This window comes from Amblyomma americanum, chromosome 8 (assembly GCF_052857255.1).
Source record: "Amblyomma americanum isolate KBUSLIRL-KWMA chromosome 8, ASM5285725v1, whole genome shotgun sequence".
Taxonomy (NCBI): Eukaryota; Metazoa; Arthropoda; class Arachnida; order Ixodida; family Ixodidae; genus Amblyomma; species Amblyomma americanum.
The window spans coordinates 40,498,570-40,520,647 of NC_135504.1; the positions used below are offsets into that span (position 1 = coordinate 40,498,570).

A 22,078-nucleotide genomic window follows, 5' to 3' on the forward strand; every position below is an offset into this window, starting at 1 on the left:
TCCCGCAACACGACCATTCAAGCTCCGTGCCTGCGATGGGTTGACTGTGCGCTACGCCGGCCTGCGCCATTTCTTTTGTGTTGTATGCCGTGGCTAAGCACCTCTGATTACTAACTACTTGTGTAGTTTGTCAAGTAAAGAAGGCATGCTCCTGCAAAAAAAATATTTTAGGTCCTTTTGTTCGAGCAATTCGAAAACCCGCTTAATTAGAACATTTTTCATGGTCCCAATGATTTCGAGTTAGTGGTTATATTGTAATTTGTATCAATGTTAGTTGTAACGAGGCACAACAGTAATAGCAAGTGCATAGGTGGCAGCACTGATGTGCATAGGTGGCAGCACTGATGTGCATAGGTGGCAGCACTGATGTGCATAAGTGGCAGCACTTGTGTAGCAGTAAGTGCCGGTTACAGGATGGTAGAGAGATGAGACGACAGAACACAGAACAGCTCCATGCATGTAGCGAAGTAAGGATTTTACTGCTTGCATTGGTGACATGGCAGACAGGTGCGTGGGTCAGGCTGTTGACACCTCGATGCAAATGGGATGCAGCCCGCAAATTGTTGCCTACTTTGCACACACGCAGTCCTGGTTGTGGTAATGTTCTATGCAGAGCCACAAAGAGTCATTCTTGAGCTCATTGTACTTTGAGTTTGAAATGTGTTCGTGGCCAGAAATATCTGAAGTTTTTAGCAGTTTTGGGTGCACAGTGTTCGATTAGTTTGTCAGATCGAATCGAAGATGTTTGATTTGTTGTTGAAACTTTGAACATTTTTCATTGCTATTGGAGGCCTTTCAGGGGAGCCTCTGGGATTTATTAAAGCTGCAATATTCTGGATGTTTTCTACCATGTGTTTTTTTTGGCTGTTTTGTATGTCTAGCGTAAGCAGTGAACGCATTAATGCTGACGCTAGGCTCCCTTCTCCTCTCCCTGCCACTTCCCCTCTGCCCAGTTTCAGAGGTTTCAAAAGGGCCCACCGCCGTTCTACGCGCGACACCACAACCGGCAGCACTCCGGCTACGGGCCGCCCCGTCGGAAGCACCATTACAGCCGCACCCGATAGTGACCAAGGTGTGGGAGGAACACATGTTACAGCAAGTGTGAGTGCGACGTACCGGAGAAGGGACTGCATCAGCCAAGCAGGCATGGTCAATCAGCGTTGAATGGAGTTGTTGCCAACACCGCTTCTCCAGACTGATGCCTTCACTCTTTGTGAGTGTGCGGAAGTGATGGAGTGTGTCTCTCTGCTGGGTCCGGGCGATACGAGGACCGCACGATGTGGCAGACTGGTCGTGCCATCTTTGCAGTGAACTGACACGTTGTCGTTGACCATCGGGGGGGAAAAAAGTGTCCATCATCCCCCAAGAACACTCCTCGACAGCAGTGTCTCATCGTCGTCGGCGTGAAATACAGTGGGTCCTCGTATGCTTGTGGCGGTGATTGTTCCGTCGTCGCTTTTGCGGCAGTGTGCTTTGCCATGTGCAGAGCGCCAAGAATGCATGTGCTCGACTGATAAAGGAGGAATCGAAATGACGCACTGCCCGCTTTCGCTGATCTGGAACGCGGCGTCTGGTGTGAAAGGTGTTCAGGTCGTGGCCTGCTTGCACCTCGAATGGTCCAGGTTACCGAGTCTTGCCCGCCTACAACGTCCTCGTCGATCCAGCCAGCGTTGACGTAAGAGGAGTTGCCATGGGACGCTGAAATGCCAGTGAAGGGCGTATCTCAGCTGCAAACTGTTTCATCTAGACTCCGTACCACAAATACAGCACTGAAAAAAAAAAAAAGACAGTTGCTACGCATCAGTGGCAGCAAAGGCCTATTCTGATTTCGTTTGCATTTTTTTTGTTATTACTGAAATGCATGCATGGACATTCTTTAGCTACGAATGCTCATGGCACTAGCGTGCACGTGCATTTATTGCTGTGAGGAAGGGGGGGGGGGGGGGGTTCTTATGTTGATTTCTGCCTGTTGGTGCAACAGAGACCTGTTCCTGTTCCTCTGTCACTATAGTGCTGTGTGAACAACGGCTACAGTGTTGTTGCTGGACTGTCCCACGAGCAAGTGTGATGTTCTCGGGTGAAAGTTTTTTTCTTTCCTTGCAAGGAGTGTGGTTTAAGGGAGAATGTATTAGGAACTCTTCGAGGAAGGTTGGCCCTTGGAGGGGATTGTGCGAAGGCTTTGTTTTTTTTTGTGTGTGTGCTTCCGAAGTGGATACATAAAGTTTGTAGGACCCATTTACATCGATGCACGTTTTTTTTTATATACATTCTCTCCAAAATTTGTTCTGTACACAACACCATTGTTTATAAGTGCGCGTTAAAATTTTAACCCGTAGCGTCCGCGCATCCCAGGTCACAACAATGCTTGCAACTGTTTCTCAGCATCCTTTGTGAAGCCGAAACCTAGACACTATAAAAAAAATGTGAAAGGTAAAATAAATCACACTTCAGTGCTGTGAAAAAACGAATCAACTGGCCAGTTTCACTTCGAAATCGTTGTTATTGCTGCTTGCTTAAATTAGCGTGGCACTTGAACCGGGCAACTTTCGTCGAAGTTGTGCTGTTTCGTTTTGCAGATACATGTGCCCGCCGACGCGGCTTTGCATGCATTTTTTTGCTTCGAGCTTTGCGCGGTGTAGGCCACGAGAGCAGAGTTCGCTCTGTCAGCCGTAGCGCCGGCATTTCTTGCGTAGTACGGGTCATCGCGCTATTTAAACCATGTGCTGACGCGAAGCTTCAATCAGCTGATGCAGGCCAGATAAAACGGGCACTTAAGTCAGGTGCGTACGGGGCGGCTGCGTACCGCCTTACACTCAACGTGCCGTGGACGCGACGATGCCTTACTGCACAGGTAAGGCGTGCATGTGCACTTTTGTTTTGAACCGCGGCGCGCGCGCGATGCGGTAAAGTAAAAAAAAAAACGACAGCGCTGGTGGTGAGTGCTACCTCTAGCGTGTCTAGTGGGGGCGACCCCCAACGTGCTCGAAAGTACGGCGTAGCTGTCGAAATTGTTATTCATCGGCCGGTCCTAAAGGTCGGCATTGCAGAGAAGCTTTAGAGTTAAAAACTCGAAGGGCTCATTCGCTTCGGCGGTAGATATAAAAACGTCCGTTCAGTACTCTCTCCACGGAGAGCTGCTTTGAAAACAACCTCACGCACCACAAGCCGACGTGCCGCAGCACCGCTGGTCGCTTCCGCGGGGAACTACGTTTTGTTTATAAAACTGCGCTCGCAGCATAGACATGCAGAATTTGTCTGGAATTTGCCATTTCGCGCCTGAAAAGTTGTCAATAAAAAGTTTTTGCTGCCTGCATGTCGTTCAGCGCACGCTGAAGGCACGTTTTGGCGGGCTGTTGCGCGGATGAATACATAGTCCGGCCGAAATGCAAGTAATAAGCAGACGGTAGCCATTTTGGTTGTGGACAAAGATATTGGCAATCTTTTTTGGGATTAAATTCTCTTTAAGTGCTCACTCTGCAGTTAATTCTCATCACGCGTTACTATGCTCCAGCAACTTTCTTATGTGTATTCGTAGCCATGGCTGATAGAAGGAAACTCCAAGGTAAGAAAAAACGTCTGTCAAAATCTCGATGCTTGTTGCCTGCTAGACCTGTCTGCTGCTTGAACGGGTATCGTACACCGCTTGCAGCGGGGGGACCGCGCGTTAAGCCTAAGATGCCCTCGGACGAAAATCGGCGGATATGCGGCGAAAATCCACGCCCGGGATCCGCTGATCCGCCGCGGCAGGGAAGGGGCAGGCCGTTCCCAGCCGTCCCAGACAGCTGCGCAGTGCCGCGACGCGTCGGGAGTGCCCTCCGCTAAGCCCGCTCGTCGGACTGCACGGTGCCCCCCCATCAGCGATCCCCTGGACGACGTTTACGGTGCAATTTGACAGTTTTTTAGCGGCGCCGATACGCGAGCTCGGACGTGCGCTAGGCGTCGTGTCGTCTGAGCGACCCTTAAGTTTCGTTTGCGGCTGCACCCATCCCCTGTGAAGTGCTCGGGATCGAGCTTGTGCTTGTAGTAGGGCTTCGGGCTGGCCGGGGGTTCGCCCGACGGAGCACGCTTAGCGCTCGCCCCAAACGGGACGGTGTGTGGCTCGTCAGAGCGGGGGTGCGCTCCAGTTTTTGAACCCTGACCGCGGCTCCTTCGCCCGTCCGGGGAGACTCGCCAAGCTAGAGGCAGAGGACACGCTCGTCGAGGCTTTTCCAGCGCTAACATGCAGACCCGTGAGAGATGAATCCCCTTTTGCAGTTGTTTTTACCGTCGTATCTACTGCTGTCTGTGTGTGAGCCCAGGTGATGGTGGAAGGGGAGGGAGTGATGTGAAAAGTCGTTTTCCGCATCTGTTACTGGACTCGCGGAGCAAACTAGTGTTGTTTCGAGCTTTGGACCGAGCAACGAAGGGGCCTGTGTGTCGTGCAGAGCCAGTTTAGGGTCTGTAAAGCCTGTTTTTGGCAGTAGCATAAGCCTAACTCTCGGGAGCTACTGTCCCGCTTTCGGGTACGTAGCCTCGACTGCCGAGTCGCGTGCTTTTGGCCCAAGCAGTCGCCCGTGTTCACGGAGCGTGCTACGCTCGTAAACTTAAGGCTCCCCCCTTGCTACGTCCCTGTCCGCTGTCGCGGTTGTCGAGATTTTGCGCCGGTGAGCATAGCTTGCACTAGTGCACAATGCGTGGCACAATGCGGTGTGGCATTGTCGAAACGTCCTTTCAGGGCGAGCCTTGTTTTCGGGTTTTTTTCCGTTCGCTTCGAAGGTAGCAATCTTGTACGCACGCGGTCGCAGAACTGTCTCGACCTCGCGTTGGTCCAACTCCGAAGCACACCTGCTCACAAACTTGTGGTTTCGCAAGTTTTCCAGCTGACTTTGAGAGAGCGGAGTAGGCTCCTTGGGTTCATTGCCGTTCTGTGGTGCTCGCTACTCGGGATTTTTCTGCAAAGCTGTCGCAGTTTGAGATGGAGGGATCTTTGTAGCAAACACTCGTGCCCCTTTTTGATGTGCCTCTGTTCAGTGTGGTGTTGAATGCATGCTGGCATTGTTTGCCTCGAAACTTTTTCTGTTGACTTTTGGGTGTGATCATACCTAGTAGGCAGTTTCTTTTCTTGTGGTTCTTATGGGCAAGTCTACTCTTGCATGATTTATCAGAGGTTAACACGTATCGTCAAAGTTTAACCTTGGCTTGTTTCTTTTCTGGTTATGAACGAGAATGATAGTTAAAATCATCGTTAATTGTTTGCAGTTCTCCATAAAGCATTAGCATGCAGTGAAGTTATTTATATTGCCTTGGCTGTACTGAGCTTGTTTACGAACACTTAAGGCTGTGACGTCGGTCATTGTGTTATGAAACAGAGTAACTCTTATGAAACCATGTTTGCTAGCTCCGTCGATTCAGTTGAACAAATGCAGTGATGCTGCGGTAACAGTTATCAGTGCGTAATGCATGCTGAGCAGCATGTTGTTTTGTTAATATTATGAGGATGCATTTCTGTGTTGTGTAGTCAACTGAAATATGCTTTCAGGCTTTATTTAATGTTATGTCTATGGTAGTAATGTGACTTGATGAGCCTTAGCATGACTTCCAACTGAATTCACCTGATGACAGTCTGAGAACAATTTTGCTGCAATGCCACAAAGCACTTTTTACCTGTAGGCACTTACTTTGACCGCATTTAGTACAGCGTAACAAATGTGTGGGTCCGTAATAAACTAAAGTGCCGAGTCCACATCATTCCCACATGCCCTGGACAATAGCGAGAAGTTAGGCAACACCTGCAATACTGCGTGCAAGCGGCAAAGGCTGTCCTTTGTGTTGTAGATGCGGAATGTGTGAAGATTCATATGTGAGAATTTCACTACTTGCTGTGTCTGGCAAATAAATCTAGCTTCAAAATTTGCACTCACCCAACTGTGTAACTTGATTTTGCGCTGGTGAAACCGATATTAGTGTTCTGTCAGATTTTCCTGTGGTTGAATGGGAGCAAGGAACCTTATGTGGAATAGTCATTTGTATTCCTTGCTTTCTACCGAGAGCCATTTTACATTTAAAAACTGAGTAGCTTTGTTCAAAAATGGAGGGCATGCACAGAACAGAATGGCAATGGGACCACTTTCATAACTTGGTTTTACTGTGTATTGCTTACAAGGAGAAATTTTAATACAATTTATTTTTGTGTGTGTGTTTCCATCAATTTGTCACTTTGGTATTGCATTTGACGACGGTGAAGCTTTGCTGCACAGCAACGGTAGTTTCTGGTTGCATGTTGTATTGTTAAGCAGCTAATAGAGGATGCCACTTTTAAATTCACGTTGTGTAGCCTCAACATCCATTATTCACTGGAATTGGGTTGCATTACTTTGATTTTTATTTATAAGATAAGAGCACGGACTTTGCAAATAAGAGCATGGACTTTGCAAGCCAGTAGCGAAACTTTTACTGCAAAGTGCTGTCTGTTGTAGCACATCTGATGCTCTTGAAATGTCAGCAGTTTCAGTAAGAAAGTAAAACATTGGTGGTTAAGGGAAACACACAAGCATTTGACCAGAGCGCGGCTTATGCTGATCTCGAATGCTGAAGAAATCGCATAACAGAGAAAAAGTGTCCACGCGTTCCAGGTTGTTTTGTGGTGCAATGAAGCTTTAGGGTCAGTAAGGGCAAAAAAGTTCGGGCACCTTCCACTATGTTAGCTTGCGGCAGGAACTCCCTGTTTCTTTGTTATAGCCACGGTTTCGTTGTATTCATTGTTTTGTCATGTTCAGAATTCCATTACACTCCAAAGGCATGGGTTAAATCCCGGCTGCGGCGGGCGCATTTCGATGGAGGCGAAGTGCTAGAGGCCCGTGTACTGTTCAATGTCAGTGCACGTTACAGAACCCCAGGTGGGCGAAATTTCCGGAGCCCTTCGCTACGGCGTCCCTCGTAGCCCGAGTCGCTTTGGGACGTTAAACACCCGCAAGCCAAACCATTACTCTGCATTTTACGAGGGCGATTCCTTACATGACCTGATCTCGGAGTCCACTTTCGTCTTACTGTTCGCTACCTTTTCAAAGTTTCCGATAGGCTCGGTGGTGACCTTTCCTCTAATCCATGTAGCGGGGCCTCATTATCTGTGTGGTAACTATGTTTGGTCATGTTGCGCCAGTTTTCGGCCAGACGATATCAGAAGCTGCACAGATTGGAAGTGTAGGAGAGTGGGCCAGCTTTTTAATCCCTTCCTGCTATTCATGTAGTGCAGCTCCAGGATCTTGGCTATAACTTTGTTGGACAGTGTTTTCCGACTAAACAGTTACAAAACTTGGAGACTTCAGTCCTAGAAAGCAGTGCTGCAGCTGTTGTCGGGAGGCGCCACAAGCAGCTGCGCATTTGCCAGCTGTGGGTGGTCATTGCACGCACGGGCATGTGTGTTGCCGTGGTTTGACTCAAAACATGATGCCACTGTGTCGTTATATATTACCATTTTTTATTTGCGCTGGCATCCGTGTTCTGGCTGCTTGCGTCAGTTAGTGCTGCTGTGGCAAAACCCGCGGAGTTTGAGCGATGTGTCATCGTCCTCTTCCTTTGCCCCCCTCTGAACAGGAGAAATAGAACGGTGTTTAAAGAAAGTAACCGAAGGCGTGGAGCAGTTCGAGGACATTTGGCAAAAGGTAAACGGGCGGCTCTATTTTTTTTTGTTATCATAGCCTTGTAGACTCATTGGTCTTTTTTTTTCTTGTCTAGTTTTCTTATTATTCCCTCAGATTTCCTGTCAACTTGTATGTTGTTTTGGTGATCGCTTTTATGTGTGTTGTTCTCTAGATAATGTGTGTTCTGTGTCCTGCGGGCTTTGACCATTGACAAAAAAATGACAGCACATTCTTGGCTTAATGATTGGAGGTGATTGTCTCTTAAAGAAGTATAGACACCTAATTTTGGTGGCATGTTTTTTCTCTACCGTGATGCGTGACGCACTACTATGCATCAGTCACCATGTGGCGTTCGCCTACGACCGCTAAATAATTTATAAGCGTATTTTTCTGTCACGCTGTTTCGATTTCAACAACCCAAAGGTGGCTGTGACGTCAAGGTATGATTATATGTCACATGAGGCATGGAAAAACTGCGATAAATTTCTGATTCGTCGTTTTAATTCACCACAGTGCTGAAGCCAGCCTTCCTCGAGAGCTGGATTGACAACGAATGTAGAAGCGGCGATTATATTGCAGTTTTTTCGTGCCTCATGTGACTTATAACCTCTCTGACGTCACAGTCATCGTTTGGCTGTTGAAACCAAAACAGCACGAGGAATAAATTCGATTATGAATTATTTAGCGCTCTTGGGAGAATACCACATGGTAATCCGTGTATAATAATGCCTTACGCATCATTATGAAGAAGAAAACGCGCGCGCAAAAGTTAGGTGTCTATACTACTTTAATGGTTGCATGTGGGGAACGGCATTCCATTTAAATGTGAGGATAATGGCTGGTCGTACTTGCTCTTTCTCAGAGTTTGAACAGCTGTGCTTTAAGTCCTGTATTTCCTTCGGGCTGATCAGCTCGTGGCACTAGATGTGTCATTAGTGAGGAATGTCACCATATAGTGAAAAGTGATTTTACAGAGGAAAGTGAAAAGATACTTTCTGTTGGTCCTGTTGTGGTGTCACGGGTTATTTTAGTGCGATAACCTATCCTGTGTGATTGTGGGGGGCAGTTTTTGTCACATTTTGCTGACTCTGGGTTGCATTTTTCTATTTGGTGCTCATAGGTCTACAATGCAACCAACACGAACCAAAAGGAAAAGTACGAGGCGGATCTTAAGAAAGAGATTAAAAAGCTCCAGGTAGGGACACCTTCTTGTTGAGATTGGTGTCATGCTTTTTGCTCATTATTGTTTGCTCAGAAATGCTGCCTACCTTCTAGAAAGAGCTGTCAGCGAATTGATTTAATGTGATGAAGAAACGCGGTAGTAAAAGCTGTCTTTCTTTACCGTTGCTATGAACTTGAGAAGTAGCAAGTATAGTTTTAATATTTTTTTGTCAGGCAAGCTGACAAGTTCAGCAGACATTGATAAGGTCTTGAACTTAGCTGAAAAGTTGTTCGTTGAATGCAGATGACATGCATTCTTTCATATTCCGCTGTATGCCAAAGGCAGAGCTGTACTTCTCTGTGTAAAGAAAATTGCTTGAAGGTAGTTGTTTTACTAGTAGCGGTCGAGTACACCACCATATCCAGCTGTGTATTTTGGTGCTTCAATGCTTAGAGACAGAAAAAAAAAAAAATACCGAGTGAAGTGAAGCTCAGCTTATGAAAGGAGTGACTGACTCCTCCATAGTTTTCTGCATTGGCTGTGTTGACATTGCAGTTCGTTGCACCTGGTGCGTTAGCTTGCACATGCAGCGGCTGAAAATCTGCATTTGCTACTTTTTTTTAGCTTGCTGACGGCGTTGTTCAGTTTTGATTATTTTAGTTAATAGATCACGATCTTCATTCTTCAAAGACCCTAGGTACTGATAAAAATCTCGGAATTCGTAACTCGTTTGCTAGACTGGGTTTTATTAGTGCTCTTTTTATGTCAATTCTGTTAGGCCTGAGAATAATTTAGTTATTGATGAAAAGTAAAAATGCAGACGCAGTTTTTATTCTGTGATGAATGGAGAGGTGTTAAAGCTGGGGCATTTTCCAATTATAGGTTTTTTGAGTACTCTGGCTGCTATCGGGAGTGGGGGGGGGGGCTGTTAAAGTGGTGCTCATTGTTTACACTAAATTGTTTATTCTACTCAGAATCGCTTCAAGTGGTACATGCTGGTCATACTAAATTATTTATTTTATATTCAGAATCCTCCAAGGGCTGACATTGGTGAGCGAGGCCTGTAGATTACTCAACTGATTAAGCTACTGTTGGAAGGAGAAAGCAGTGTGAAACACCAGGAAATCTTGTGTACAGTTGAGCCTGTACAACGCATTACATGTCATTTTCAGCAGTTGTGTTTTGTACCTTCCTTTTACTTGGGAGGGGGGGGCAGGGATCAGCATTTTTATTCCTCCTAACATAGCCTGTTTCAGCAACCAGTGAGTTTTAAATTCAGGCTTGTTTGACAAGTAGCAAGAAGGTGGCTTCAGTTATGTTCAGTTTGCGTTTAGCTGCTGACGTCTAGGATTGCCAGCTGGTGATGAACATAGTCCAGATGTGCCGTCACCTTTGAGAAACGCATGATTATATTTGAGGAGGGAGTCAAAACAAGATTGCCGCATTTTAGATTAAATTTGAGGGCGCGACATAACATGGAGAGGGTGTCGAGCATGAAAAAGCAGTGTCTTTTTTTCTTTAAGCACGCTGTTATAAATTGTGTTTTGTGGTAAATCACTGTTCTGCCTACCCTTGCTTATTTGCATGAAGTGTGCGTTGTGAAGGTATTCTGTAACTTTCTCTGTGTTGCTGCATTACTTTTTGGTTTCTGTATTGCATGGTCGACACCTGTCGTGCTGTATTTTTGTGAACCTGAGCTGCAGAACATTGTAAGCATCTACAGAGGAGAAGGGCTCGATTGCTGTACTATTTTGTTACGGCGCTGGGTCTTGTAAGCTTATGCCACCTGCCTAGACTGTTGTCAAACAGCTGACAGATTGCAGTTCATATTCTTTGTGCCCTGTCGATATATTGAACACCGGCCAGGCTCTAAGCTGTATATAAGCGTCAAGCACTGTGGTTTGCTTGGAGGCAGTCAGTGGATGCAACATAATGAGAACAGCCTTTTTTGGTGCTGAGATTGGAAGGAGTTACAAAATGAGCTCGTGTTTGGGACTTGCGGCTGAGCAGTGTCTGTCACATCTTAGGCGTGGCTTGACCGCTTTTGCGCCATTCCAAATTGTGAAGTGTATAGTGTGGATGTTTGGGCAGCCAATCAGGGCAGGGCCACAGCTTTCTTGCAAGTTCTGGTGGTCTAGCGGTCCGGTTTGAATGTCCACCTTGAAGGTTCCATGGGGCCAGAGGGAGTAACTGCTCTAGGCCATATCTGTGTGCTCATGTTGGGTCCCAGCGTGACACTCCCATTTATGTGGAGTTGTGCCGAGGGCACTGACCTTGTGTGCTGTCCTCGTCTTGCCTGACCTGTGCAGAGGTTACGAGACCAGATTAAAACATGGATGGCATCCAGCGAGATCAAGGACAAGAGGATCCTTATGGACAACCGGAAGTTAATAGAGACGGTGAGCGTCGGGGGGGGGAACCTTTTGTTTCCAAGTTTCTCTCACGTTCGAGGACATGCAGTCTCGTGATGTCTTGTACCGCTTTGAGTGACGTCTCGTATCTGCTTGTGTGTGTGTTCTTTCCACCTTCCTTGTTTTTTTTTTGCACCGTTTTTCATGCAGAGAGTCAAGTCACCAGCTTATCCAGCAACGTACATTAATGCAGTCTCGCACCTCTGTCACATGGGAAGATTGAATGCCATTCGAATTGCATGAAATTAGCATGTAATGTCGTTCATTAGCATGGGATGTCATTGACTGCTACATGGGACTGTTTCATGTAAATAGGTTTGACTGAAATTCACTGTTAAATGTTTTTGGTAGATTCATTCGCATTTCATTTTGAACAATCTGCTTGCTCTCTGCCGTGGATCAGCAATAGAAACTGTAATCTGTATGCATTTGAAGAAGAGTAATTGCAAAAAATTTTTATATTGAAGTCACAATTATGAAATCTTCAGGGAACATGCATTTTTGCATGCTGATTCCAAATATATAATTAATCTTACGTGAAACAAGCTCTTGTGCGCTTAGGTAATATTTTAGGTAGCTTTTTGCGGAGGGCTCTTTCAAGAAATTTTTGCTGCAGAGAACCTGCTGGAATGCGTGTCATTAGTTTCACTTGACATCAGGGAATGCAGTAAGGGTAAAATTATCATCCTGCCTACCATAGGGCTTGAGTGCTTCTTTAGAAGCTGGAAGGTAAATTTGTATTTACATTTCTGAAGTGTCAACTTCAAACCCCTTCAAGCAAGCTTTAGCAAAGATAGCTTTGGTAATGCAAGCTGTATGTGAAGAGGTCTGACTCAATCTCGTTTGCACGCTGGTGCCACCATATGATTAGCTGTATTTGGTTCTCTTGCCCTTGGCCGCACAAAATTTCTGCAGCCCATCTGTTCTGCTGCCATGTTGCTTTATTTAAATTTATTTGACGCTTGCCTGACTTCACTTCAAACGACACCAAGTCTTCCATTGTGGCTGGGGTGTATGATATCATTAATAATGTTTCGGGGATAATTTTGATGTTGGACAGGCAAACCTTGGTCGGATTTCCGTCAGCTTGTGTGGTTATGCCGTTTTGTTGCAGTAGATAAGCTAATTAGCAAGTTTGTGGACCAGAAAATGCGGCCGCTTTTCTTTTCTCGTATTCCGCTTTCACAAACATCAGCAGTCTGCAGAATTTTTTTCTTTAAGTGCGAAGTATAAGAGCAGTTCACATGCTGTTCAGCTGAAAACTACATTGTGAAAGTTCCGAGACTAGTGACGCCAGCCGCAAGTGCAGTGGCTAGTATAAGAACTTTGTGGGCGTGGTTGCTGTGGTTGTGTATATATCTGTATGCTAGCAGAACAGAGTACACCTGTATTGCATTGTTGAACATTACTGTGTGTTAATGCAAGGTAAGAACCACTTTTTTTAATCATAGCTCTCTTGAGGGTGAAGCTTGCTGTGGTTGTGTATATATCTGTGTGCTAGCAGAACAGAGTACACCTGTATTGGATTGTTGAACATTATTGTGTGTTAATGCAAGGTAAGAACCACTTTTTTTAATCATAGCTCTCTTTAGGGTGAAGCTTTATCATGTTTCCGTTCTCACGTACAACATGCTTTCTGTATCGTAATTTTTCTTCCCGTGTACCTTCGTTTCGGTTCAAACAGGTAAACAGTGTCTAGTACGTTGCAAGAAGGCTCAAGATAACGTGAATCATAAAAAAATAAAGTGCAATACAGTAGCTGTTCACTTGCTGTCTTTCAATCTTGGCAGGCTGTTGCAAGAGCTGGAGTGAATTAAACTAAGAGGGTGCAGTTGTATTGCAGTTCTTGCTTGCCTTCCGTGACCTCAACTGTACTGTGCCGTCGTAGCCACTGTTTTACTGTTGAAATCGGTAGTTTGTGCGAGAAGGAATTCGGTTGTAAATTATTTAGCGGGTGCAGGCGAATTTGTCACCATTTCGGTGAAAGGACGTGCAACTAAAAATTGGTGTCCCTACCCCTCGGTTGAGGTGAGGTGACGTCGTGCTGCGTTGCATTGCAATGGTGACCCCTGTGCTGTGGGGTGCAGCAAATGGAGCGGTTCAAGGTGGTGGAGCGGGAAACCAAGACCAAGGCGTATTCGAAGGAGGGCCTGGGTGGCGCCCAGAAAGTGGACCCCGCACAGAAGGAGAAGGAGGACATCACCGTGTGGCTGGCCAACTCCATCGCGGCGCTCAATATCCACGTCGACCAGTTCGAGAGTGAGCTCGAGTCTCTCACCATTGGGGTCAAGAAGAAGAAGAACGACAACCAGGTGTGTAGGAAGCGCGGTTTGTAGGGAGGTTGTGGTGCAGTGAAAGGCTGGAAACTAAAATTGAGGACGGCGCAGCGAGCTATGGAAAGGAAAATGATTCGTGGAACATTAACAGGCATGAAGAGGGCAGAGTGGGTCAGGGAACAAGCTCAGGTTAATGTCATCTTAGTTAAAATCAAGAAGATGTTGGTATGGGCAGGACATGTAATCCGAAGGCAAGGTAACCGGTATTCCTTAAGGGTGACAGAGTGGATTCCAAGAGAAGGCAAGCGTAGCAGAGGGAGGCAGAAAGTTAGGTGGGCAGATGAGATTAGGAAGTTTGCGGGGATAAGGCGGCTACAGCTAGCACAGGACGGGGTTAATTGGAGAGATATGGGAGAGGAGGCCATTGTCTCGCAGTAGACATTATCGGGGGTGATGAGGATGATGTGTTGTAATGAGCTTTCTTTGTTTTTTTAAACTTAGCTCTTTCAGATGCGTGCACATTTTTTTTCCTGGATTTTGCTAGCACAGTAATTTTTTGGCAAGGTGGCCGTAGCAAATTCTTTTTGCATCAGATGCATATAACAGGGTTAATAAGAAGGAAAAAAATTGATTTCATTATTTGCACAACTTTGTAATTGTTTGCTTTTCGTCTCTATTGAAATGTGGCTGCTCATGACCAGATGTGTGGCGTCGCGCCCAGCTGCAGAATCGCATAGCTGCAATTCTGTCACAGTGGCTATGACTGCTTGTTAATCTGAACGTCCGTGCCGCAGGTTTTGCACCCACATGCTGTTTGACCTAACCTCATGATAAGAAGTGAGTGATAAGCATATGCGGAACTCAATGCTACAAGCACACCCAGTGTGATAGCTTGTCATTGTGGTGATAATGGCCTTGTGTGCCACTGCGACATTGTAAACAAAGTGGCAGTCTAACGTGCAGTCGATGTGGTCTTGCATTGACAGGCAACATTGTGTGGTGCCATCTGACGTTGGCTGCGAGTACCGTGCATGCTCTGTAGTGGAGCTTTGCTCTTAATTTTGTGTACCCACGTGTGGTCGGCCTTAACACAAAGCTGTTTTACACAAGCTGTAATGTTTTTTTGAAAACGTGTGGTCCTTTATTGGAATGGGTGTTTCTAACCGTGTGTTTGGCGCGTGACACCTTTAATCGCTTGTGCGCCATAAAACCCAACACAACGTAATAATGCCTGGATGGAACGAACCTGTGTGTAACGAGTTCCTGGATTTTCTGAAATACTTCGATTTCCAAATGCCACCCCAATCGAAGCCCATTTAATAGTCTCCATGTTATGAATGCATTGCGTTGGTTGACCTTAATCATTTATTATATTGAGCTGTGTCCTGTGATGTTTTACTAAAAATTAAGTGTTCAGTTATCTTGTACAGTCAAGCCCACATATAAGGGCCCCACTTAAGACGAACTTTCGCTTATAAGGAACGAGACCTGCGCAACCGTCAAAAATGTACATTATTTCAATGGCACAAAATCACGTATAACGAGCGTCATTAAGCCCTGCTGATCGGTTACAGCGAACGGACGGCGTAAACCCGGCGCCACGATGCGAGATAACCTGCCTCCGACCCCTTTGTGCGCCTGGCGCGAGGTATGTTTTCCCGAGCCTCATCGCAGGCGAACTGCCCGCCCTGTTTCGTGCCGCTCTCAAGCGAGGTACCCTTTCCCCGCCGACGCGCCTTCCAAGATCGCCCTCCCGCCCCTTCTTGCAACTCCGCTCTCCTTTCCTCACTATCTTGCAAATCCATGCGTGGCCTCCGCAGTCTTCCGCGCCGCCGTAGGCGCTGATCTCGGAGGCCACGCTCCATGAATTGAGCCGTCCGTGGGAGCCAAGAGGTGGCTGCACTGACGCTCGCGGATGCCCCTCATTGGCCTCTCCGCTGGCGCTGTGCGTCTGTATATCTTTAGCTTGATTGCTGCTTGTGCACGTTGCACGTCTACCCTGTCGCGCGCTTTTGTCACTCTTGTTGCGGTGCGGACGTTTGGTGTGCTTCGTTCAAATCTCGGGCCATGGTTGTAATTCGGGATGGCGGACGGGAACACCGTGCCATTTCTATTGTATTCAGCGGTAGAGATGATAAAAGCGACCTGGGCGGAGGTGGTGGCCACTTGCATGTGGAACTGTTTCCGCAAGGCCGGCTTCGTTGACACAGTGTCTAATGCTTCAGAAGATGACCAGCCCGGCAGCGATTTGTGGCAGCGCGTCGTCGACTCCGACATGGGGGGTCACGGTTGGAATGATTTTATTTCTGTTGGTGACGACGCCGACACCGCGGAACCGTGCACTTACGAGGGCATCGTTTCCGAAGTCCGGGACGAGAGTGACGCGGAGGAATCAGATGAGGATGAAACTTCGGAGCCAGTACCCATAAGCGCGCCTGTAGCAGTGGGCTACATAGAGAGCCTCAGACAACTTGTCTATGCCAAGGGCCTCGGCGAAGAGCACGCTTCTGCTTTAAGTGCTCTTCGAAGAGGTATGCATATTTCCACTGGTTGTGGCTGAGGAGTCTGCAAAGTTATTTGGACTGCTGAAAACACACCTGAACAAAACTCGCAATTGGATAAAATGTCGAGCTCATTGTGGCTTTTACCCATTGAGTTGCGGTTGTATTTGATGGCTTAGTACTATGGTGAACAAAAGTAAGAAATCCTTACTTGTGCGACATGGTTTGCAGTGCGTGCGGGAGGTATTTTCTTTTTTTTTACTTTTGCTCACTATGGTACGTCCATTCAAATGAGCGTTAATAGTTTTCCACTGTTGTTTATTCAGTTCACGCTTGCGAAACCTGCTGACATTAATCTCTGGGAGGCAAAAAAAAAAAATTGGCCTGTTGAATGCAGCGGAAGTGCAGCAGCTGTTTGTACGCCGTTTAAGCTGTGTTATTGCAAGAAATTCAGTTGGCAGTATTATGCATTGCAGTCATCGTAAGAGGCACACCATGGTTACTCGCAGGACCGTGTAGACGAGCTCAAGTCGTTGCTCGCGCGGCACCGGTACCACATCCTGCAGTTGGAGACGCTAATGCGGATGCTCGACAACGGCACGGTCGAGGTTTGCAAGATCAAGAAGATCAAGGAGGACGTCGAGTACTACATCGAGTCCTGCCAGGAGCCGGACTTTGAGGAGAACGAGTTCCTGTACGACGACCTCGACCTGCGGGACATGGCGGACTTCCTCACCAAGTCCACCACGGGCCTGGAGCACCCGACAGACAACTGCATCATGGACGCTGCGTCCAACGCCAACGACGAAGCGCCCGGCACCGATAACACGCCGGCCTCCACCAACTCGAGCTCACCGGTGCCCAGCCCCGGGCTCACCAATCATTCCAGGTCCAGTGAGGTACGACTTCATTCTCTGGAAAAGTTGCGTTGTGCCTCACCAGGTGTGCCAAGTGCGGGCGAGTTCACGGGGCTTCTTGCCTCGGTGTTGTTTGATTGTGCACCAAATCTCACGCCCAGTATGTGGTTTCGGTTTCTTCAGGAGAGGTGGCTGTTTTCATTTCACTGTGCATGATTCTGTGTAGTGTTAGTGCAAGGGGATGCTCCGTTAGCCGCAGTGTAGTGCACTTATAACGATACCAGATATAGTGATATATTGCTTATAACGATTAAATACTTTGGATTTATCAGTCCCATTGCCCCTGTGTAAAAATTAAATGGAAATGATAAAATTATCGGCAAAATAACCGATACAGCGATAGATTTCTGGCCACCCGGGAAGTGTTTACCACCAAACTTTGTTTGAAAGTTTGATAAAAAATAAGATACTTTAAAGCAAAATCCCCCACAGGGGCATCTGCTACATGCAGATGTTGGTGAGTTGCAACACCACGGGTTTCTAAGCGTCTGCAGGGGCATCCCCACAGGGGGATGATCGTAAGCAGTGCGTCACCACGGTCCCGAGCACTCGCGCTTAGCCGTGCGTGGCTCAGCCATGTTCGGGGAAAAAGGGGATCCTGGTGGTTGAGCTGATGCTGAGCGCTTGGACCTTTACAAGGCCCCTCGGCAGAGGCAACCAACCACTTTGGCCCCAGCTTCCTGTAGACGGCACCTCCGGCCTGACCCGTCCGGGGGAAACCGGCAGTCGCCTTTTCCTATCCTCTCCTCTGTCTTTCACTTTTCCTATCTCTCACAACTCTCCTATCTCCTCCTCCCATCTTGGATTTTCCTTTTTTCCTGGCGGTGAGGGTTAACCTTGTGTGACCAACTACCCTGAGTTGCGTCATATTTGGTTATAGTTGAGGTGTACAGCTAGCGTAGGCAGGACTTGCTTGCAAGTTCCTGCCCCGTCAACTCTTTGGGCTCCATTCATGGCTCCCTGCTCCTACAGAACGATCGCCCTCAAAAAAGAGCTGCGGACCGATGTAACAACAGAATTCCTGCAAAAAACAAAAGTTTTCCCTAGGTATCATGTCATACATAGTGAAGATGCAGAGCAACCAGCTAGAAAAATGTCGTCGTTCATAGCTTCTAAATCTCTTAATGATGCCCTGGGCCTTGGATACAAGGTGACGAGGCTAGCCAGTGGCGACCTACTCCTCTAAATGAGGGACAAAGTGCAGTGCTCCAAACACCCAATCATAGTGTCCTTTGGAGACACCCCTGTATCTGTAACGACTCGCTGATCACTAAACACAGTGAAAGGTGTAATATCCGAACACTGTTTTTTGAATCCTTCTGAAGGAGAGATATTGGAGGGTCTAAAAGACCAGAATGTCATCGATCTCCATCTCATCAAAATCCGAAAAGACGACAAAGAAACCTTGACAAAACGTATAGTCCTGACCTTTGCCTCCAACCATCTCCCCAAATCCATAGAAGTAGGGTATCTTAGAATAACTATTAAGACCGTACATTCCAAATCCGAATTCGGCCATGGCTCTCAGAGTGAAACACATCAAGGTGTTTTTGATGGGAGCTCTGGTGAGGGTGGCTCCCTGGGTAAACTGGGCATTGCACCATGGTGCTGTGCACCCTTGACAGGAGCTCAGTGGCGGTGGCTACATGCATGGGGAAACAGGAAAGTGTCTTCTTTTTGCTTTATTTTTTGCCGGTCCGGATATAATGATAATCGGTTGTAAGGATTAGGTCTTTCAGTTTCCTCAATATTATTATAAGTGGATTGCACTGCATTTCAACCTCTTGAGAATATGTTTAGATGAATGTTCACGCCACTTTTGCAGGTTTGAACTGTAACTTGTTGTCAGGCACATTACGTATGGTGAGAGATGGGTCTGCAGAAACAGGTTAACAAAAATGGGCAGTGCCATTTCATTTTCCTGGACGACTTTACTGGATAATACAGTGCACTGTGCATTTCATTGTCTAAAACTGAAACTGTCATAGGCAAGAACCCGGGTACTACTCCAGGTCAGTAGCCAAGCGCCCTATCCACTGAGCCACCGCGCCGGTTAAAACCCGACCGCGGTGGCAGCATTTTGATGGAGGGGAAACGCAAAGGCGCCCATGTGCTGTCTGATGTCAGTGCATGTTAGAGATCCCCAGGTGGTCGAAACTATTCTGGAGCCCTCCGCTTCGGCACCTCTTTCTTCCTTTCTTCGTTCACTCCCTCCTTTATCCCTTCCCTTATGGCATGGTACAGGTGTCCTCTGATATGTGAGACAGGTACTGCGCCATTTCCTTTCCCCCACAAAAACCAAACTTCATTTTCATTGACAAGGTGACCCCCTCTTTCATGACGCATGGAAACTGGGCCTCCTACATTGTGCATGATCTTGCATGGTCGTGGTGTCGGAGTAGCCAGTTGTTACACTCACTGAACACCTTTGATTTGGATCAGTCTGTTCATTAAGTTTTTCCATTTGTGCTGTGCATAATGTGGCTTTCTTGTCACCTGTACTTCAATTCTGACTTGTGGCTTTTGTGTTGGCCGTCGTGTCTTCTGCAGCTGAAAAGAAATGGATACAGCAATGCACAGGCCTTGTTAGGGATTTTTGTGTACACTGCAATGAATCAGGAGCCAATACTGGAGCCACTGAGCTGGGGTGGCCAATGAATATGGGGTCTCCTGTGCAAAGCCTAATAAATCGGTCTTATTAGGCCCCAAAAACTCGAGATATTGTGCTAGTTGTAAAAATTTTGTGAGGATGGTCGCTGCTTGCATGAAGATTTGCATGATTTTCATGAGTGAGATGTTGAAGTCTGCTTTCCTTTGCCTTCTGAGTACATCAGTGTGGCGAGGGCCTTGCGAGGGCTTTTCAAAGGAAACTCTGAGCTCATGTTGTTTGGTGTGTCCGCGTGCAATCTGCAGCAGAGCAGTCAAGGGGGCAAAACGGCGCGGAGTGTGGTGGCCAACTCCGGCATCAACGCAACAGTCAACAGCAAGGCACCAGCGCCCATCACCTCTCGGAACAACAGGTTGGTACAGTGCCAAACCTGGACGCATAGGATATCAGGTGGAGTGGGGTCGCAGAATGCAGGGGTTCCCAATCTTCTTAGCCTCAGAAGAGGGAACCCCATGGGTCTTGGCCTCTGTCTCTTTCCTGCCTGAGATGGGTACAAAGGAAATGATGGTCGATTTACGTATCTAAACCAAAATGCTGACTAGGTGCGCTAGTAGCTTGGTTTTTCCTTCTGTTCCGGTGTTCAGATCTGGTGTTCCCGGATGGCAGTTGTTCATATAGCGATAATAGGTTAATGTCCATATATTTGGAATTCGTCATTCTCTCCATTTATAGATCCTTGGGAGCCTTCCTAGCACTCCCGGCACTGTGGTGCAGCGGTAAAGTGATGCCCCACAGCCCTTCTGTGGCACGGGGTGCCATCAGTGGTACTTCCAGGTTCCTCTTCTTGAGCAGCCTCTCATGATCAAATGAGCTGCCACCTGACATGGTGGGCAGGTGGGCAGCCTGCCACAAAATTGGCTTCTGAGATAGAGACAGACAAACTCACAACGGTTAATGTGAGGAATGGCCGCTACAGGGGCTCGCACACTAAAAAAGCAGAGCATGCAAATGCACAGACTTTCTAAAAATAATGGTCCGAATTCGAATAATAATTACTGGCTGTGAAACTGTCCACTATGAGCAGTTACAGTGCAATTATTCCACAAGTATAAAGCGGACTGGTCGGGGGCCATGTTGATTGGAGTAGCCCCGTCATGTAGCTCCGTTTTCCGAGAGCCTTGCAACCAGCTTTTGACGACGTGGGCTATCGGCTGCATATCAGAAAGCCCAAGGCGAGCTGTGTGCCGGTTCGGGCGTTGATTGGCATGTCGCTGGTATTTTTCTTTTTAGGCCTCTCGCTCTACTGGCACAAAAGTGTGTTCCCCTTGCTTTTTTCCGCATGCTTATGTGTGCTGAAAATGTGCGGTCATCACGAGCTGCTCATTGTGTGGAGGCTCCACCGTTACTGTGTCGCTTCTTGTGAAGGAGGCCGCGGAGCAGTTCTGCTTTGATATTCCTGACAGAGTGGGCGTGTAATACACCATCACAGAATTGTGAAAAACTGTCATTGGCGTGCAGGTTGTCAGTTTCGTTGGTAGCAGATGACAATTTCTAATTTTTTCAACAGTTAAACCCGCCGCGTTGGCTCAGGGGTTAAGGCGCTTGTCTAGCGAGCCGGCGTGCCCAGGTTTGAACCCGACCGCGGCAGCTGCTTTTCAGGGGGGGCGAAACGCAAAAAGGTGCCTGTGTGCTCTGTGATGTTAGCGCACGTTAAAGATCCCTGCATGGTCTAAATTATTTCGGAGACCTCCCCGCCACTTTCTTCCTTCCTTCTTTCACTCCCGCCTTTATTCCTTCCCTTATGGTGTGTTCCCTTATGGTGCAGTTCGGGTGTTCGAGATATGTCAGACAAAACCAATATTATCAGTTAAATTTGCTGTGGTGTGAAACTGTTATTGAAAAATTTTTTGTAGCCATTCGACTACAGTGGAGACCACTTGTAACGTGACCGCTTATAGTACGGGACCGGATTATATGCGGCTTTTTCCAGCCACGGGTCTGCCTCCCTTAGGGCTCAGTGTAAATTCACACCTTTTGATATGCGGTTGCACTAAGCGAAATGCTTGTTATAGCGCTGTTTTTTGTTATATACAGTGTATATTTAAAGAGTGTTATACCGGGTGTCCCAGCTAACTTGAGCCAAGGGCTAAAAAATAAATGAAACCAGTTGCATATTGGTGACAGCCGCCTGCAGCCTTGACTCGATGGCCCCGCACCAGCGGCAGGCGGATATGTTGGCGGTGGCAACTCGCACCGTCACGTGTGCCACTGGCTGACACAGACGAGAAACCACCGACAACATATCGGCCTGCCACTAGTGCGGGGCCGTCGAGTCAAGGCTGCAGGTGATCTCGTTTGCTCAAACCACGCGTGAGAGCTGTACAATCGTGGCACGCAAATGCGTTAGTCAGGTGGTTTATTCTGTATTTCATGGGTGTTCTTCAGAGCTGGGAAAAAAAGACACGTTTGGGTTTCCTTATTGTAAATGATGGAATGGGGGTTTCTGAAGGTGCTCGACAACTCTTCCAATGCAGTTTGTTGTCTAAGGTCAATATTTATTAATTTAGATAATTAAACTTCATTA

General features: G+C 47.2%; 2 protein-coding genes across 10 annotated transcripts in view; both read left to right on the forward strand.

Moving 5' to 3' along the window:
* scny (ubiquitin specific peptidase 36) overlaps nt 1-2,472 on the forward strand; it is a 33,110-nt gene extending 30,638 nt beyond the window's left edge. For all 4 annotated transcript variants that reach the window (XM_077634607.1, XM_077634608.1, XM_077634609.1 and 1 more), the window contains exon 17: nt 954-2,472. In XM_077634607.1, coding sequence (XP_077490733.1) covers nt 954-1,064 — 111 coding nt within the window. In that variant the 3' untranslated portion in view covers nt 1,065-2,472. The remainder of the gene's footprint in view (nt 1-953) is intronic.
* Nucleotides 2,473-3,369: 897 nt separating this feature from the next.
* The window catches only part of Not3 (CCR4-associated factor Not3), a 46,513-nt gene continuing 27,804 nt past the window's right edge, over nt 3,370-22,078 (forward strand). For 4 of the 6 annotated variants that reach the window (XR_013308004.1, XM_077634610.1, XM_077634611.1 and 1 more), the window contains exons 1-7: nt 3,370-3,562; nt 7,573-7,640; nt 8,740-8,814; nt 11,091-11,180; nt 13,280-13,504; nt 16,479-16,868; nt 19,800-19,906. Coding sequence is in view for 5 of the 6 variants with exons in the window: in XM_077634610.1 (XP_077490736.1) it covers nt 3,538-3,562; nt 7,573-7,640; nt 8,740-8,814; nt 11,091-11,180; nt 13,280-13,504; nt 16,479-16,868; nt 19,800-19,906 (980 nt within the window). In the remaining variant the exon portion in view is untranslated. Of the gene's footprint in view, nt 3,563-4,057; nt 4,230-7,572; nt 7,641-8,739; nt 8,815-11,090; nt 11,181-13,279; nt 13,505-16,478; nt 16,869-19,799; nt 19,907-22,078 lie in introns of those variants that run through there. The other 2 variants (XM_077634614.1, XM_077634612.1) reach the window with 2 other exon arrangements.